At 39.4% G+C, this 18,747-nt stretch overlaps 1 protein-coding gene across 1 annotated transcript; it reads right to left on the bottom strand.

Moving 5' to 3' along the window:
• Nucleotides 1–1,324: 1,324 nt before the first annotated feature.
• Nucleotides 1,325–18,229, bottom strand: LOC128371281 (tubulin-specific chaperone cofactor E-like protein). Its single transcript, XM_053331561.1, has 9 exons — nucleotides 18,187–18,229; nucleotides 16,906–17,001; nucleotides 12,817–12,956; nucleotides 9,976–10,118; nucleotides 7,899–8,080; nucleotides 6,137–6,393; nucleotides 5,908–6,034; nucleotides 5,700–5,816; nucleotides 1,325–2,008 (listed from the first exon to the last, which is right to left on the bottom strand). The coding sequence occupies exons 3-9, from the start codon at nucleotides 12,944–12,946 to the stop codon at nucleotides 1,648–1,650; spliced, it is 1,317 nt and encodes a 438-aa protein (XP_053187536.1). The 5' UTR covers nucleotides 12,947–12,956; nucleotides 16,906–17,001; nucleotides 18,187–18,229; the 3' UTR covers nucleotides 1,325–1,647.
• Nucleotides 18,230–18,747: the final 518 nt, after the last annotated feature.

The raw sequence follows: 18,747 nt of genomic DNA, 5'->3' as shown, positions 1-18,747 counted from the left end.
TCCTTGTATGAAGCTATATATATATAAATCCTCTTGAAAAGGCTCAAGGTTTGGCTTAGAATTTGACATCAAACATGAAACATTGAGCATTAATACTCCAGCTCCTATACCTCAGCTTAATTTAAGAGCTGGATCATCACATAACAATTTCTTTAAAAGCAGCAAACCTACAGCAAAGTGATCCTGGTGTCATTTCCAAGTTCTCCCAATGTCTGTCATGAAAATCAATGCCTATGTGAGCCACTGGAAAAGTTCACAACCCCTCTCCGTCCCGTGAAACAGCAGAACATTAAAAGTGCTTATGAGACGGATGTGAAGGAGAGATTGAGGTGAACAGGTGAAGGGGTGAGAGCCTGTTGGGTGAACCTATTCTAACCTAAATGCAGTCAAAGTGTCCATGACACAGCAACTGGTGTGTGGTTTCCATACAGACCGGACCTCAACGTTTCTCAACTGCCTCTGCAGGGGGAGAGAGAGCTGCTCCATTCATGGCCTGGACAGCTAGAAGACCTGCGGTAACTTGAGCGTCTTACACTCCTTCTTTTCTCCGTCCCAGAGCCGAGATCACCTACGACTTGTCTCGTCTTTCTGCCAGGGCGTCTTGACTGAGCGGCAGCCATGTGCTCTGTTATCTGTTATCCTTGTGATTTCACATCGAGGGGTTATCCCAGGATATTTCACTGCTATCAAGAGTCATGTGAAAAAAGAGGAAAAGATTTTTGTTCCTTGAAAACAGCAAATCTAATTAGCAAATCTACTCTGGCAAAATAATGGTTAAAAAACGGTAAATTCTTCTTCTTTTTTTTTTTTTTTTTGCAATGCAAACACTTGGCAGTACCACACCCATACACTTTCACCCAAATTGCATAGTCACAGGCATTAAACATTGAACATTGAACTCTTCACTGCTGCCAGAGAACACCATTCACAGTTTGCTGTTAACGGGTCTCAAAAGAACTTATAAGAGCTGTTAATTACGCTGCAGCAAAGCCAGCAAGTCACTAAGAAAATGCAATTTAAAACTACAGAATGTAAAAACACAGATGCTCGTGGTTTTTAAACCCAATTTTCATCCGATGGTGTGTTTTTCCCTTTCACCCAATTTTCACTTCTAAATATAAATACTAATACATTACCTTATTCTTATGCATGGTGCAGCAGTGTCACCACCAAGTCAGGCAAGCAAGGGGACATTTTTAAATCCTACAATCTTAGATCTAATCAGACAAAACACTCTAATTATAAAGTGGTTTTAGTTTTAAAATGAATGTGCAATTTATGCATTTTCGACTGGAAATGATGGCAGCTTTTTTTTTTTCTCTCTCTCTTTTGAGAGACTATTCGCACCGTGTTTGTTTATATAAAACTTTTCAGAAATGAGATGTAAACTTTAGTCTTAGCTAAAAGCAAGTCAATCACAAAAATGTGCGACTGGCAATACTTTAGATAAAATCTTTGTAAATGTGGAACACCTATGTGCAAATATAATATTGTATATATTTGATCTATATGGTGGACAGCAAACATCTTTACATTCAAGGCTGCAATATACCTTACTTTACTCAAAAAAAAAAGAAAAAAGAAAGAGGCTCAAGTCAAAGTTTAGTATCCAGTAAATGTTCATTATCTAAAATTCCTGAAGTCCCATCAATCTAAACCCACAGAGCCCCCCGAGGAGCTGCAGCGGCTTTTGACTTTGGGCACCACTAATATCTCATCCCCATCTCGAATGCTGTAGGAGTGGAGGGCCCGGCAGCCGCACCTCAACTCCTCAGGTCCAAGCATTGAACACATCTCCCGGTTGATGTAGAAGAGCCTGATCCCGTTGGTGGGCAGCTGCAGCAGAGTTTTGAGGTGTTTCTTCAGGTCTCCCACCGTCTGCTCCAGACGCAGGCTGACCGCCTCAACCCTCTCACCCCAGCGAACATCCACCATGGTGGAGCGGGGTCGCAGGTCCACCTCTGCAAGCGGGGCCAGCTGACCGTACTTGGATACAAGGATGTGGTACCTGAGAGAGAGAGCAGAGCTTATGAAAGGTTTTGCTAATATTTGCTCTTAAAGATGAGAGAGTGACAAGTAGGTGAGAAGATTTCTGTGAAGATGTGAAAAATTCTTAACATATCTTTTCATTTGAGGATGCGTGCTGCATATGTATGTGCGTGCAAGTGTAACTGTGTTTCCATGAAAATGCTGAATAAATGTTAAATAAATAGTTCAACATGAGATGAGACGTTAATATTAATCTCATGTGTGTGTGTTCAAAGCTCAAAAGATAAATGTTTTAAAATACCAACTACCAACACCTCTAAAGCTCACAGATTAAAATGTTACATACCGTTAATTGAATCTATATACAAGCACAAATGTTAAAATTATAATCTTGGCTTTAGTATGATTTACATGCTTTAACTACTGTGACTTTCTACAGTCGGTGACGGAGAGGTTGATTTAGCAACATTGTTCCAGCATAGAGATCTCTAGTAAAAACTGTATCTGGTAACCAAGCTATCAGAGCACATTACTCCAGTTCTCAAGTCTTTACACTGGCTCCCAGTCAGCTGTAGAATAGATTTTAAAGTTCTGCTACTGGTCTACAAATCACTGAATGGTTTAGGTCCAGAATACATGAATGACATGTTAGTAGAATATAAACCCAGTAGAGCTCTGAGATCTACTGACTCAGGTCAGATAGTTGAGCCCAGAGTTCAAACTAAACATGATGAAGCAGCTTTTACACAACTGGAACAAACTACCAGCAGAAGTGAAATCATTTTTAAATCCAGGTTAAAAACATTTCTCTTCTCCTGTGCTTATGATTGAGCTTTTTTAAAGCACTTTACATTTTAATCTTTCATTTGCACTCTTTGTCCTTTTAATGATTTTAAAGCTAATTTATTATTTTATGCTGCAATCTTATATTTAATGCTCTATTCTAGCATTTTATTTCTCTCTTTCTATTTTTCTGTACTTTGTTTTTATTATTAGTGGGGGGGGGGTTTCTCAAATTACATGTTTTTCAGTTTTATGTAAAGGATATTGAGTTGCCATTGTGTATGAAATGCGCTATATAAATAAAACTGCCTTGTCTATAGCCAGAGATGCTGCACAGAAGACCGACATCAAGCAGTTATTCCATTGTGTAACTCATAAAACCACTAATTATCACTTTTACATACAATAAATAAGCATTCCCAAAATGTTCAACTACTCCTACTACTACTTTTTTATATTTCTGAAAATTCCCCAAAATAAAATAAGTCATCAAGTGTTTCCACTAATTACCTTCATGTGAATCTATTTAAAACGATGTGATGGTATGACTTAATTTATGGAGAACACTCACTGATGATAAATTAATGATACATCATGGCATTTCATTGACACTTCCTACCTAATTTATTCTTTATACGTCACGGCAGAATGGTAATATAGACTGTCTGGACTTAAACCTGGGACATTGAAGTTACAGCCACCCCTCCATTCATTTTTTAAAATTTTTTCATCTTTCTGGTACAGTGAAGGCCTTAAACGGTGAGTAGAAGTATGACATGTTACATCTATCGAGCAGCCGTGTGAAGGACGTTTTCAACATGCTAACCACAGTCAGTATTTTGGCCTTTCCATTAATTTTTTTTTTTGTGTGCAAACTTAAAAAAAAATTAGCATTAACAGTGTACTTAATGAACCTGGAGTGTGTGTGTTTAACAGGCAGTGGAGAAACACTGAGTTCTCTGCCTCTCTCGCTTTGCCGTGAGAAAGCTCTCTGCCACCTCCGGGGAATGCGTGTTCGAGATAAGGACCCAGGAACGATTAAATAAAATCCAGGAGAAAAGGCCTTGTGCTTTCAAAGCTACTGTAACAGCTGGGCCAATCAAAGCAATTTCCCTTCCCTCTCCAAAAACTTCCCCACAAAGCCAATCCCCTGGCCTGGGGTTTCTGGCCAAAACTTGGTGGTACGCCCTGGGAATTCTCCTCTCAGGCCACGGTGCACAAAGTGCCATTCTGAGAGAGGCCATTTAGCTAAAAGGCTTCATTTAAGATGGTAAGCATGGTATAATGGGACAAACAATGCTGCAGGTGATAACAAGCCAGCATTCCTATTGTCCTTTCCAGCATTCTTCAATAATGGACAGTAAAGTAGTAACAGAAATAAAAGCTTTTGGAGCTAATGCAGATACCATCTACACCAGATCTTAGCTGCCTTCTTTTTTTTTTTTTCTTTTTTGTTGGCGTTTCATCTCGCCTCATTCTCTCATTGCGACGGACCTCTTGTTGAAAGATGACCTGCTTCAGAAAAGTTAAAAAGTTGATTTCCCCACTTCACCTCCCACACTGACCCTCAATGTCCTCTGTTCCTTTAAGCCCCCACTCTCTCATTCCCTCTCTACTTATTCTACTGGATACGCTGACTCTCAGATTTCTCTCTTTTTCTTGCAACTAATCCTTCCTCTCAAGCCAACACATTTCCTTCTTTTTTTTTTATGTCTGTCTCTTAATCAAAACACTTGGAGCTAGGCCTGCAAGATTCTTAGTACCACTACAGAGCCTCTACCACACTCCCAGATTATCCAATTCAGGTCTATCAATCTCTATCAAGTCTGATTTATGGTTTGAAGCTGCGTTTATGGTTACTCAAAGCCAGACCATGTCAGATCTGTTCACCTGAGAGGCTGCGACCCAGCCTTCAGGCTCTGATCTCTGGGGGTAAGCAAGGCCACAGCCCCATCCGAAAAGGAAAGGGGATAGCGGTGCATTCGCTGCTTACTGAGCGTGTCCGACAACCCCACAACACCCACATGCAGTCATGGCGACCCCCCCACCCCCCACCCACCCTCAAAAAAACCTCGGACCTGCACTGAGAACTTGGCTCCATACCAAGCCTACGAACACATGGCTCAAGTGGAGGGGAAATGAGCGTGGGGTTCAGTAAAAATGTCTTTTCAGATGAGTGATGCATGACTTCGGAGGCACACATCGTGATCACAGAAATGCACCTGAGATCTCGCAACTTCCTGTGACATCAGAAAAACAAACCAATCTCCCAATTTAAGGTTTGCGGTTGACAAGAGTAGGTGTATACATTTTTTAAAAAAAAGAAAAATGAAAAAAATCAACCTGCTACTTTGTGTATCAGTTTTCCAATCAGAGAATTTGCAGCACAAAGGACTCATTGAGCAGCGAGAGACTGGTGGCATTGTCTCCCAAAGGTTAGCCCCCCCCCGCCCCCCCCCCTAAGTCAGGGACTACACCTTCCTTCACAAATCCCTCCCCGACATTCTGCTGAGGTTAAGTGGAATGTAGTTGGTGAATAGTGTGGGCAATTATTTGTGCCAAACAAAGAAAAAAAATTGACTCTCATATTTTCAAAGTACAGACGACTAAGCGCTGGGTTTATCGGGGGTTTGTCGCTATTGTTCCAACTTTACAGATGTTCAGGTAAGAATCCTCTAAGTGGGAACACATGTCAATACTCGCTGCTTAATATTTTAGCTTTTCACTGATGTGGGCTATTAAAGGCTGGCAGCGATGTTTATGTTTATCAGTGATTGGTATTGGTTCTAAAAAGTCTAAGCAAAACATCTCTACTGTCTATTATTCTTCTACTTGTGGTGGTATTGAAGCATAAAATAACAGCTACAGTAATGCATCACTAAATACACCTGCTTTAAAAGTGATAATACATGCTTATGTTTGAGTACCTCTCAGGAAGCTCCTGTTCTGGACAGTCCTGGTAGTACCTGATGAAGAACCTCTCAGCATCCTCTCTCTCTCCATCAGACACCGCTCCCCCATTCAGTACCACCACAGACGGCAGCCTGCGGGCAACAAAAAAATATGACTTTTCATTTGGAAATATGACGATCGATCGGAGGTCAGTAAAGATTTGATGTGGATGTTCGGACTTACTGTGCTAAAAGGAGGCTACGTCTCTCGTGGGTGGTGTAAGGCTGCAATAAAGGAATCCCCTTCGCTTTGACTTCCTTCAGCTTAGGGATATAATTCAGCCTTTCAATGTCCTCCCACTTACTTAGCCCTGAATAACAGAACATCACAGAGTTTTAGGGTCACGCTGAATACTGAAAAGTGACAATGACAGATGAAAATGTGCACAGTCTTTCATTATCTGTCTCAAGACCTGAGTTGTTGAGGTTGATGCTGCACAGGTTGGGGAAGAGGCGCTGCAGTGTTTCCTGAGTGTCGCTCACACAGGCCACGCTGTTATTGGCCAGGACCAGTGTTCTCAGACTGGGATACATCGCCCCAAACTTCCTCACTTCTGCCCATTCCTGAAGCTGGTTGTCTGTGATCTGCAGCAGGCGTAGCGACGGGCAGGACGCCTCGGAGTCTGACACAGTGTTGTAGTCATTCAGGCACAGGAAAAGCTCCTCCAGCCTGGACAATAATAATAATGATAATAATAATAACTTTATTTGTATAGCAGCTTACTCACAAGAAATGCAGCTCAAAGTGCTTTACAACCAGGCGAGGAGTTCTGGTCCTCTGAAATGAGGCCAACGCAGAAGTAACTTAGAACTGCATTATATCAAAAGGCCACCAGGGGGCGGCCGCATTGGTGTTAAAAGGACTTCTGTCTCTGTACAAGTCAATGGAGAATTCACCAACTTCTCACTTGATTTCTAACCTCATTAAACATTTTCAAAATGTGTTTATGGTCTCAATCGCTAGTTTAAAGCCTTCTTCAATGCAGTATGATGTTCATTTGTGACATTTTGGCCTCCCTGATTTTATATTTGACGATAAAGCAGGGTATGCATTAGGGCGTGGCTACGTCATGATTGATAGGTTGATTGCCCAATGTCCTCGAGATCCAGCCCTCGCAACCATAGCAACCTCCCCGCTCCGCCCATGGCTCCTCAGGTGCATGCTTTTCCCAGCATGCACTTGAAATTTTCAAGATGGCGCTGCCTAGATTCGAAACTATTGGCTTCCGAGCAGCAGTCCACAAACCAATGGGTGACGGTCTATGTAAAAGAAATTACATGCAGCAAGTCCTACACATATATGTAGGGCCTAAAAAGAGCATAAAACAATGTTAAAAAAAGAACAAAAATGAAAGAAATAATTTAAAAAGTATAAGTAAAAGTAGCTAAGATATAGAATAAATAGAATATAAAATATAAAATTAAGTGTTCAATGGTGCATAAGTGTGAAAATGGCGTAAAAGGGGGTTAAAAGCTACAGTGAAGAGGTCTGTCTGTTTTATATAAAGCACATTGAGTTGCCATTGTGTATGAAATGCTCTATATAAATAAAACTGCCTTGCCTAATATGTTTCCTGCAAAAATGACAGTTCTTTGTGGTTGAAAACTTACATTGGTGTTAAAAAACAGCAAGGCATAGGCATATTTGTAGGGGACTATTTTTAGCAGTGGAACAATTCATTTGTAATTTTGGTCTTCTGTCGGATTTGGAAGGAAGGAGGGAAGGAAGGAGGGAATGAAGGAAGGAAAGAAGGGAGGGAGGAAGGAAGAAGGAGGGAGGGAGGGAAGGAGGGAGGGAGGGAGGGAGGGAGGGAGGGAAGGAGGGAGGAAGGAAGGAAGGAAGGAGGGAGGAAGGAAGGAAGGAGGAAGGGGGGAAGGAAGGGGAGAAGGAAGGAAGGGAGGGAGGGAGGAAGGAAGAAGGAAGGAAAGGAGGGAGAGTGGAAGGAAGGGAGGAAGTAAGGAAAGAAGGAAGGAAGAAGGGAGGAAGGGAGGAAAGGAAAGGAAAGAAGGAAGGACATAAAGGAAAGAAGGAAGGGAGGAAAGAAGGAACAGTCAAAACAGACGGGGTCAATTTGACCCGGGAGGACGACAGGAAGGTTAACAGTGACAAATAAGCAGATTGCTTTCCATCAAACATCACAACTAGAGACAAGGCCGACATGTGTCATCACTCACTCCGGTGTGTGTCGGGTGAGCGTGTGCACGGTGTCCCAGCTGACGTGCGTATTGTTGAGGACGAGTCGTCGCACTCGGGAGAAAACCTCGGCCATGCTGGGCTCCAGCTCTACGCCGGTCAGAGGGTTCATGCTCAGGTTCAGGAAGTCCAGGTGGGGGATGTTGGAAACGATGGTGGAGATCTGGTGACCCGTGAGTGTTCATATAAAAATAAAGACACACACAAAAAAAGGAAATGTTAGAAAGAACACTGATTATATACAAAACATAGCTTTGATTTGGTTTAATCATTTTTTTTAGGAGTGCTTCATATTAGCTTCCATAATCTTGTTTAACCTCCATGTCATCCTCACTGATCCGGTCTGTTTTGACTGTTCCTTCCTTCCTTCCTTCCTTCCGTCCTTCCGTCCTTCCTCCCTCCTTCATCTCTTCCTTCTTTTTTTTCCTTCCTTCCTTCTATCCTTCCTCCTTCATCCCTTCCTTCTTTTTTTCCTTCCTTCCTTCTATCCTTCCTCCTTCATCCCTTCCTTCCTTCTTTCTTTCCTTCCTTCCTTCTATCCTCCCTCCTTCCTCCCTTCCTTCCTTCCTCCTTCCTTGCTCTGTCCTTCTTCCCTTCCTTCTTTCCTCCCTCTCTCCTCCCTTCCTTCCCTATTTCCTCCGTCCTTGCTTCCTTCCTTCTCTTCCTTCTTTCCTTTCCTCCCTTCCGTCTATCCTCCCTCCCTCCTCCCTTCCTTCTTTGACTCGAGGACAACAGGAAGGAGGACTTCACAGTTTCTGTATATGGGTTGTGTGCATTTCTCTGTGGACTGAGCGTTCTGACACTTTCACAGTATTTATAGAACCTAGATCTGCTTTATAATAAAAAAAGGAAATGCAAATCTCCCTTCCTACACTATGTTCCCTTTAAAAGCTTCTCATGCTGTGCTCTTCTTTCATTTTAGCTCTAAAAAGTATGAAAAAAAGGTTTGTTTAAAATAAACATTATCTAGTTTCAGTGCCGGTTTATCGATTTAAAAAAACCCCATCAAGCTCTAGCTATTGCTTTTATTTGATTAACAACTACGAAATATACAACCACCAATCATAACATCAATATACATATACATATACAATCATGCACACCCATCTATTAATAAATAAAGGCACCGTTACCACTCCTGAGCCAATTAATCTGAGTGGGAACAGGTGGCACAGCTGAGATTATCTGCTTACATCCCACTGATGTATCTGTATTTTTTTTTCATCCCTATTAACAACCTGCAGGCACAGTGGACACACACAGATACAATGGATCCCTTTTTCACCTGTGACATGTCACAGTAGGGAAAGCACAGGTGTGAATAATAACATTAATGATGGCTGAATTAATTTTGGCTGCTTCATTTTTCAGGCTCAGTCTCCACAACCCTGCTCCTGGAGAGTTACTGCCCTTCATGTTTTAGTGTATCTCCACCACTTTAACACATCTGATTATAATTATTAGCTCGTTATCAGGCAGCTGAAGCTTGTCAAAGGGCTAGATAACAAGTTAATTACACAAATCCGGTGTGTTAAAGTGGAGAGATACCTAAAACATGCAGGCAGTAGCTGTCCAGCAGCAGGGTCGGAGACTATTGTTAGAGTATATTGTCCCTGCTGGCTCACCGTCACACTGTCATAGCTTACTGGGACACTTGAATTGAACAAAGCCATCGTTAGTATTGTTAAATTAAACACCTGCGGTCAAACGTTGAATTTTATATGATAATTTATTCCAAATTCACTGAAGCACAAAAAATAATTCTTATGCAGCACTGCTTCTTAATAATCTGAAATATTCCAGCAGAGCAGCTCGAGATACGAGCCACTGAAGAATTCATTGGGGTAAAACTGGTAACACGCCTCCGTGAACAAGTTTATTCCCTGTCCCACTTCTGGCAGTCACACACCACACAGGCTTTAGTTGTCAAGACATTTGCACACACATATTGTCTCTGCAGCAGCTGATGTGAAGTACGACTACTGAATGACTCATAAGCATCTACACTAATTAGTTTTGCTTTTGAGAAATACTTCAAGATCTTTGTGGGACACCCACCTCCACCCAGTCGTTAAGTTGATTGTAGGAAAGGTCCAGCTCCACCACATGGGCGCAGAAAGCTGCGATGTCCGACTTGTCGCCGGCTTTATTGATCCCGCAGTCGTTCAGGACCAGGATGCTGGGCAAGAAGAGGCGATCCACTGGAAGAAAAACACTTTCGATTTAGCCTTTGATTGAGCTTTTAAGACATGTAGGAGGTGTGCACTGAAAAAGATGTGGTGATGTCAGGTTGTAATTTTGACTACTGATGGCAGCGCTCACTGACCCTTACATACTGTTTGGGTCAAATTTGACATCTGACATCTGTAAAAACACCCCAAATGTCTTTTATTCTGAAATTTGATAACTTTTCCTAACCTTCGTATCGTCCTCCTGGGTCAAATTGACCCCGTCTGTTTTGACTGTTCCTTCTTTCCTCCCTTCCTTCTTTCCTTACCTCCTTCTCTCTTTCTTTCCTCCCTCCTTCCTTCTTTCCTCCCTATTTTCCTTCCTCCATCCTTTCCTTCCTTCTCCCTTCCTCCCTCCCTCCCTCTCTCCTTTTCTTCCTTCCCTCCTTCCTTCCTTCTCCCTTGCTCGCTCCCTCCTTTCCTTCCTTCTTCCTCCCTCCCTCCCTCCTTTCCTTCCTTGTTCCTTCCTCCTTCCCTTCCTTCCTCCCTCCCTCCCTCCTTTCCTTCCTTCTTCCTCCCTCCCTTCCTTGTCTCGAGGACAACAGGAGGGCTAAAATTTCCCAAAATGCACAAAAGTCAAAAAAACTTTGTCCATTGAGGCTGTTACAGGTCATGTTTGACCCATCTATCTATTGACATGGCTTTTAGTTAAATGAATAGTTAATAGTTTTAATAAGATAGTAGTTATGAGGATTTCTTTTTATGATGTAGCAGTGAAGACTGATGGCTCTAATGGTTATACAATAAACCACACAGCTTCATAAAGTTCTTGTAAGTTTCAGTTTCAATAAAATACATTTAAATCATTATTGCTATGTTATAGTTTTATGTATTAGGTAAAATAGGACATGACATTGAGTGATAGGTGCTTTTTCTCCAAAAACAAATGGTGTAAAACCTAAAAAATACACTCTCTCTGCTCTCTGAAACATTAATAAAGGTTTAATCACACATTTATTGATAAAGTCAGATCGACTATTGATACTTTCTAAACAGGTATAGACACTTTTTATAAGGGGATTCTTACCATGATGGTGTAGAATATGAACAGTATGTAACGTTTAACATGATTAATTAAATGATTTATGTCTTTGAATCTGCACCAGCTAACTGTAATTGTGCTTTAAGAAATCAGTTTGCACCGTTAAAACTTAAAGGTGGCTTGATAAGCTCATTACAGCTCTATATTTTTATTCTCTTTCCCTTCACTGAAATGTCATTATCACATTTAACAATGATTAGCACAACTGTTTCAGAGCAGCGAGAGCAGCCATATGACCGGCTGGCAGAGTATTTCATTATCACCACACCCGCTTATCTATACTCACCTTCGCCCCTCCGTTCTGCACGTTGCCCTGCCGCACATACACACACTAAAATAGCCTGTTCTCCTAAGACCTGACACCTTGCATTTGTCGTTGAACTTGTGTGGTTAAATACGGCCCTTAATGTGTTTTTTTTAAACACTTAAATACTATTCAGGGTTTAATTTTATCAATTTTTACCTTTGAGAGAAGAACAAAACACTTTACAACTTTCCTTTTAGCCAGAAATGTGATGACTCACTCTCATGTGACCCAGAAAATAGAAAAAATGGAAATATTTCAACTTTATAAAAATGTTTTTGTGCAGCTGATACACATTTTTGTTGAGGGTTTGACTCACATTTATTAAAAAACAAAACACTGTTGATTCACATTTGTGTGAAGTGCTATGTAACGTTGGACCATTATTGTATATCGTGTGATTGTAAATATCTTTTCTCCATCAACAAAAAAACCTTAAAACTAAATAATACACTCTCTCTGCTGTCTGGAAACTCCATTAAGGATTAATCACCAATCTATTAACGACTGATGAGGTTATTCATGAATGATTTGAGGTTCTGAGATTATGTATAGAGACTAATTAGGTCTCCTCACCAAACCTAGAATACATACTGTACTAAATCAGCTCATGGTGCCTTCAGCCATTATGCTCCTACTCTTTGGACTTCTTTAACACATGAACTCAGGTCCGTTACAACAGTGTTTTCCTTTAACCCTCCTGTTGTCCTCGAGTTAAGGAAGGACGGGAGGAAGAAGGAAGGAAAGGAAGGAGGAAGGAAGGAAAGGAGGGAGGAAGGAAGGGACGAAATGAAAGATGGAAGGGTGGAAGGAAAGGAAGGAAGGAAGAAAGGATGGAGGAAAGAAGGAAGGAAGGTAGGAGGGAAGGGTGAAAGAAGGAAGAAAGGAAGGTAGGGGGGAGGAAAGAAGGAAGAGAGGAAGGTAGGGGGGAGAGAAGGAGGGAGGGAGGAAAGAAGGACGGGAGGAAGGAAGAAAGGGGGATGGAGGAAGGAAAGAAGGAAGGGAGGAAGGAAGAAAGGGGGATGGAGAAAGGAAAGAAGGAAGGGAGGAAAGAGAGAAGAAGGAAAGAGAGATTTTTTAAATTCTGTCTCATATGTTCTTATATGTGTTTTTATATATGTGACATCTTCTTATTTTATTTGTTTTACAGTATATATGTAATGTTAATGCAATCATATATATTTTTGTCATGTATGATCTTTACTTGTTTTTAAGCACATTGAGTTTACACCTGCCGTATGAAATGTGCTGTATAAATAAATTTGACTTGACATCCTGACATCATCATCATCATCATCATCATCATCATCATCATCACGTCTCACCTTTTACTGGGGATCCAGGAGGGCTGGGTAGGACCACCACTCCTTGGCCATAAGGGAAATTTTCGGGGTTGTATTTCTCACTGATGACTTGGACGAAGGTGTGCATCTCGTCTTCATCAGAGGACTCCATTGTACCAGTCCTGAACACGAAACAACAGTTAGTTTTCTTTCCTTACCTCTTTTTTTTTTGAGCCATGCAAGTGATTTACTGATAGTAGTGTAGGTTTATTACAACAAATATACAAAGCTGGGGTCAGTTCAATATTGTTTGGTTACAATATTTGCAGGGTCATTATAGTTTTGAAAGTTTCATTAGTTATTTTATTTTTATTTAGTTTTTCAGTTTACATTACTATATACTGAATGATCATCGTTCCCTGCTGTTTATTATGTCGTATTTTTAGGCTTTACTTCTGTTTATTTCTTGCTTTGTCTTGCCTGTATTTCTATGTTTGTAGTGCTTTTGTTGCATTTTGTCTTTTTGTTCTAATGCTATTTTTTTTGTTAAGGACCCCCCTCGAAAGGGATTATCCTAATACAGTATTTCAATGATTTCAGCTTGAATTAAATTAGTTTAACAAGTGATTAAGTAGTTCTAGTTTAGTTTTTATTCACTTTTAGTTTTTCAGGTATTAGGAGGAAAAACATTGATTTGTAAAAGCTTAAAAAGATGAAAGAACGCATGATACCAAATATGGTTTACCAAGTCACTGTTCATTAAATGTTTTATTATTTTATTCTTTTATCAGAAATTATTACCTGGAGCTGCAAAACTTTAAATGATCTGCATTAATATCCAGAATGAAGCTGATATTATCTGCAGTTTGTTTTGCATTGTTCATTGTAGTTTTTATTTAGTTTATGTTTTTTTTAATTTAATTTAATTTCACAAAATTATTTTTTCACTACTAGTCTCAGTTGTAGTCTTTCATTAACTATATAATAATAACCCTGACTATTTGATGGATTAATATAGCAAATAAATAGTGAATTTGTATGGGGCTATTTTTAGCCGCGTATACCTTACACTAGGGAGTAATTATGGCACAAGGGATCGACTCAAAATAAACTAGTGTCTGTGTTCATGGTGATGACAGCACACGTGAGCCAGTACAGCAGTGTGAATAACTCATATCAATCTAATGAGCTGGAACAAGCAGAGGTTTAGTATTTGTGACTCGAATTAGGCAATTAGTTTTTTGCTGATGGATAAATCATTGCAGCTCTTCTAACATTTTTATTTTACTTTATCGAGCTACTCATTAACATGTAAAGCTGCAAAAAGCAACTGTTGTCGGCACTCAAAGTAACTTTCAATAATCAGGAAGTATAAAAGGCAGAAGTAACAGTAAGTTTAATATGTCCTCTGTAACACTGTGAGGACTAACAGTGATAGTTGTAATAATTAGCTCAAGCACAGATCTACGAGAGCAAACATTTCGTGTTTACTCCAGAAGGGCTTTTCTCCTTCAAGGCACCTTCAGTCTCACTCTGCCTGTCAATCTCCTATGAGTTGAAGGATCACACACACACTTACAGTAAACGCTACTCGTGTTCCTCCTAAGAGTGAAGTCAGCACTTTGGGAGATATTCTTCATGCACAGCTCAGAGTGGCCCCACCATAAACACCCTGATCAGTTCATTTGCACTAAAGAGAAACATTTAAGCTGCACTGAGTGTGAATAAACCTGCACCAAAAGTACAGATTGACTTCTATTCAGGAAAGATTTGTAGTTAAAAGCCTCAAAACATGCAAAAAGGACTTGTATGATCATGTTAAGTAACACAATGAAAATGGAAGCAGTGTAACCAGTTTAACCAGTGTAACTCTGGTGGCCACGAGGCAGCTTCACTGAAGCATTTTGGGGGTTAAAGGCACTTCATAGGTAATAGGAGAGTCTTTTTTGCAATAATTCTCAATTTGACCTGCATTTCCAAGAGCTTTTTAAATATAATTAATAAACTATTATAACAACATTCACAATCACACCATCAAATCTGATTTTCAGAACCAGACAAAGGATTTAAACTAGTTGAAATGGATTATCACCTCTGTTCATACTAGTTAGACATAGATTTAGTTACACTACAATACTAAAATAGCAGTAGTAGTGGTAATAATAGTAGTGTTTGTTTGTTTAACTTGCAAAAATGAGCTTTGTTAAATGTTAAGTGTTTATTAATCTGCATTGTCCCTTTTAAAATAAAATAAAAGCTCTAACGCAGCAGAAGTTGTAGTAGTAGTAGCTGCAGTTAGGAAAATGAAAGCTCTAAAGCAACAGAAGCTGTAATAGTAGAAGCTGCAGTTAGGAAAATAAAAGCTCTAAAGCAGCAGAAGTTGTAGTAGTAGCTGCAGTTGGGAAAATAAAAGCACAAAAGCAGTAGAAGTTGTAGTAGTAGAAGCTGCAGTTAGGAAAATAAAAGCTCTAAAGCAGCAGAAGTTGTAGTAGTAGAAGCTGCAGTTAGGAAAATAAAAGCTCTAAAGCAGCAGAAGTTGTAGTAGTAGTAGCTGCAGTTAGGAAAATAAAAGACAGATAAACATTGTTATACAGAGAGGGGGGGGGGGGCAAAAAGCCGTCCCTGGTAGAGCCTTTGACGGCTGAACAAATAAATGGATTTAACCAACGAAGAAGAAGAGGAAGAAGTATCTACGTGCGTATGTTCTGTGCAGGGCTCCCTCGGGCCACCAGATTTAGATCACTGTCAGCCACTTCAAACCTTCTCACTCAGTCTTGCTTCTCGACATTTTTCTATCTCTCTGTGTGTGTGTGTGTGTGTGTGTGTGTGTGTGTGTGTGTGTGTGTGCTGGATGATAAAAAAAAAGGTCTAAAAATAACCCGTCGACATCAACTGACGAGACAAGAGAAGCAGAAACGTGAGAGGCACAGCAGCACTGACATGAGCAGGTGCACAGCTGACACCAGAGTGACGAGACACCTGTTCATACTGAAATCCAGGATGTGTACATCTAAAATAAATACATTAAATATCATTATATATATATATTAATAGTTTGTGTTATAAAAATGTGAAAAAACGACGTTACAATTTAAAGGATGATGTCTTAAGATGTCTTGTTTTTCTATCACATGTGACAAAGAAAAGCACATTTGAGAAGCTTAGAGTAGCACAATTATTGTATTTTTGCTTAAATAAAACAACTTAATGATTATTTAATTATCTAAATAGCTGCCTGATTGATATTCTGCTCATCAACTAATTGATTAATTGCCCAATCGATTAAATCGCTTAAATCTAATCAACATGAACGCATCACGAACAGTTTCGACTCATGATCTACCATTTAAACAAAGGAGTTTGTCAAATATGTGGATTTTCAGCTTTCTTTCACCCTATTTTATGGACTTGTGACACAAACTTCTGGGATTATTGTTCAGGTGGAGCAAGCGGGAAAAGGGTGGAAGTTAAAATGGGCATTCTTCAGCATTTTTGGAAATTTTACAGACTAAAAGAATTCATTAACAATTAATTGATGACACACAAACAGCTGTAGCCCCAAATGTATTCTTGACATAAAAACCAGGCGCCAATTTGTGTAGTACAACGTGTGTTTTAACTACTCATTTTCCATTAATGATGTATGTGGAATAAAAATAGAATAAAAGGACTCTTATCACTCCAACTATAAATAATTAAAATACACAGACCATTCAGTCATCTTTGGCAACTAACAGCTAATGGCTTGTTGCCAGCCTGCCAACCAAATCTAAAACGGACTAACGTCCTGTCCAGTAGAAAAAGCAGCAGAGGAAGAAACATTACAAATTAAGGTTCAGTGTGGCAAGTTTTTTTTGTTGCATCAATCAATTAGCCTACAAAGATGATTGTTTTAACTGTTACAACCTCAAACATGTCTGTCTACACACAGCATCCAGGTGCCAGGACTTACAGTCTCTCTTCAACTCTGATCAGCGCTATCAGTTTCAGACAAACGGGGTCTGATGATCATCTATAAACTCGGCCCACCTGAGGTGCTGCGTTTGCCAAATGACTGAGCGTCGCGTCCGGACTCTGTCTGATGTTTCTGTCATAGATAGTTTCTCATTTCACAGATCCCTTGATTCTTACCTCTGATGTGGCAGAGACCAAAAGGAAAGCTTGTTTTCAACAACACATCAGATCACATGCTTTCTTCCCACCGGAGAGAGAAAATGTGGATGGGAACTGGAATGAAACAAGAAGAGGAGACTCAAAAAAGAAAAAGAAAAAAGGAGCTAAACAGTGTTTGGGGATATGTGAAAATCCATTTAAAGTACATGCATGCAAATATAAAAAGTTAGGCAGCTTTATATGGATGGAAAATAACATTATACCATGAAAAACTGCCTTTTTAAAACTTGCATTATATAAGGCTCAGAAAATAAAGGTGGAGTGACAGCTGAGTTTAAGGCAGGGACATTTTTACCAAGAAAGATGTCTAATCTTTCTTAGTAAAAATGGTCTAGTAAACAAGTCAAACTAACATGATATTCCTCTTTATGGAGAGGGGAAAACCTCCATATAATGTTACAGTAACAATTATACTTCTTATTTTCATTGATTGGCTGTTTGTTTGGTTTTTTCAGCCTTTTTAAATCCTGCAAACAAATCAAGCAATAAGTTATTTTTCTTTAAAAGCTAAACTGTTGGCTCTTTTATTGTCTGTTTTTGCTTGTATTATAGTGTCATTTTGTGGTGTGTCTCCTTTTGTACTATCTCTCAATGCATTTATCTATTCATATAATTCAATTTGAACTGCCTTGTTGCGGAAATGTGCATTTATTAAGTAAATAAACTCCTGATATTACTCACTACTGCCCTCTGTCGGTAGCTACTTCCAAGGCGTCAAAAGCCAAACTTATCAGATAAACATGTCCAGTTTTACAGAAAACAACAAATATTTTAATCTATGTATTGCAGCCGAATTGAAAAGCGATCTATATAGATTCATAAAAGGTAAGATATATTTATATATATGTTATTTAAACTCGCTGACAAACACGGATAGGTTTAATTTAGTCATTTTCTGCAGTAACATCCGAGGCCTGCTCTCCTGTTTTCGGTCGTGCAAAAACGAAAATACTGAAAAACAACAAAGATTAAAGAAATCGACATTTTATAAAAACTAAAAGAGGGGTTAACTATTATATTACACCAAGCTCTGCATCGCTGTAGCTAACTTTACCTTCACACACACATACACACATACACACACATACATATATATACATAAAAAAATATATAATGCAATGATAACGATGAGTTTTTCGGTGGTCGTTTCAGTCGAGATAATGTGACGACCTCACAAAAAACAGCACTTACATTCATACTCCGTTTTTATGGTATATATGTTAGAGACTTTGCACTCACCGTCCCCCCGGAACCCCTCCGTGTTTGTTTTTGTTGTTCTTCGGTTAGTTGACAGTTTAAGACACGCCTACCTCGCAGGAAGTGACGTAGTTTAAATGTCTTGTTAAGAGAGAGAGAGAGAGAGAGAGAAAGGGGGGCGGGGGTTGTTTTTTTTAACTCACATTTGCTATTTAAGTACCAATACAGCAATGTAATAATAATAATACTAATAATCATAATAATAAAAAAATAAGAATAATAAAAATAGTAAATTTAAAAGTAAAGTCCTGCAAGAAAAATCTTACTTAACTTAAATAAAAGCAGTGGTGATTTTAGACCCTTTTTATGGATGCTCTAGCACCCCTATATTTGATCTCAGCACCCCTAAAAATAAATAAAATATTATTGTTTTTTTTGTTTTTTAATTATTATCTTGCGAGCTCGTCTGATGTTTGGTTTTATTTTAACAGATTTTAATGTACTCTGTCATTAATTAGTATTGTGTTTCCCTCAGGGTCTATTAACTATCTTAGAGTCCTCTCTGTAGAAATCTGTAATTGTTTATTCTGAACCATTATTATT

This window comes from Scomber japonicus, chromosome 13 (genome assembly GCF_027409825.1).
Source record: "Scomber japonicus isolate fScoJap1 chromosome 13, fScoJap1.pri, whole genome shotgun sequence".
In the NCBI taxonomy this organism is placed as follows: Eukaryota; Metazoa; Chordata; class Actinopteri; order Scombriformes; family Scombridae; genus Scomber; species Scomber japonicus.
The sequence above is the reverse complement of the archived record's forward strand: the minus strand, read 5'-3'. Positions and strand labels throughout refer to the sequence as shown.

Coding starts and splice junctions, on each gene's coding strand:
- LOC128371281 (XM_053331561.1), bottom strand. CDS start 12,946: ATGGAGTCCTCTGATGAAGACGAGATGCACACCTTCGTCCAAGTCATC. Junction 5,817..5,907: donor CGTAGCCTCCTTTTAGCACA/GTAAGTCCGAAC, acceptor TGTTGCCCGCAG/GCTGCCGTCTGTGGTGGTAC. Junction 2,009..5,699: donor GAACAGGAGCTTCCTGAGAG/GTACTCAAACAT, acceptor TCTCTCTCTCAG/GTACCACATCCTTGTATCCA.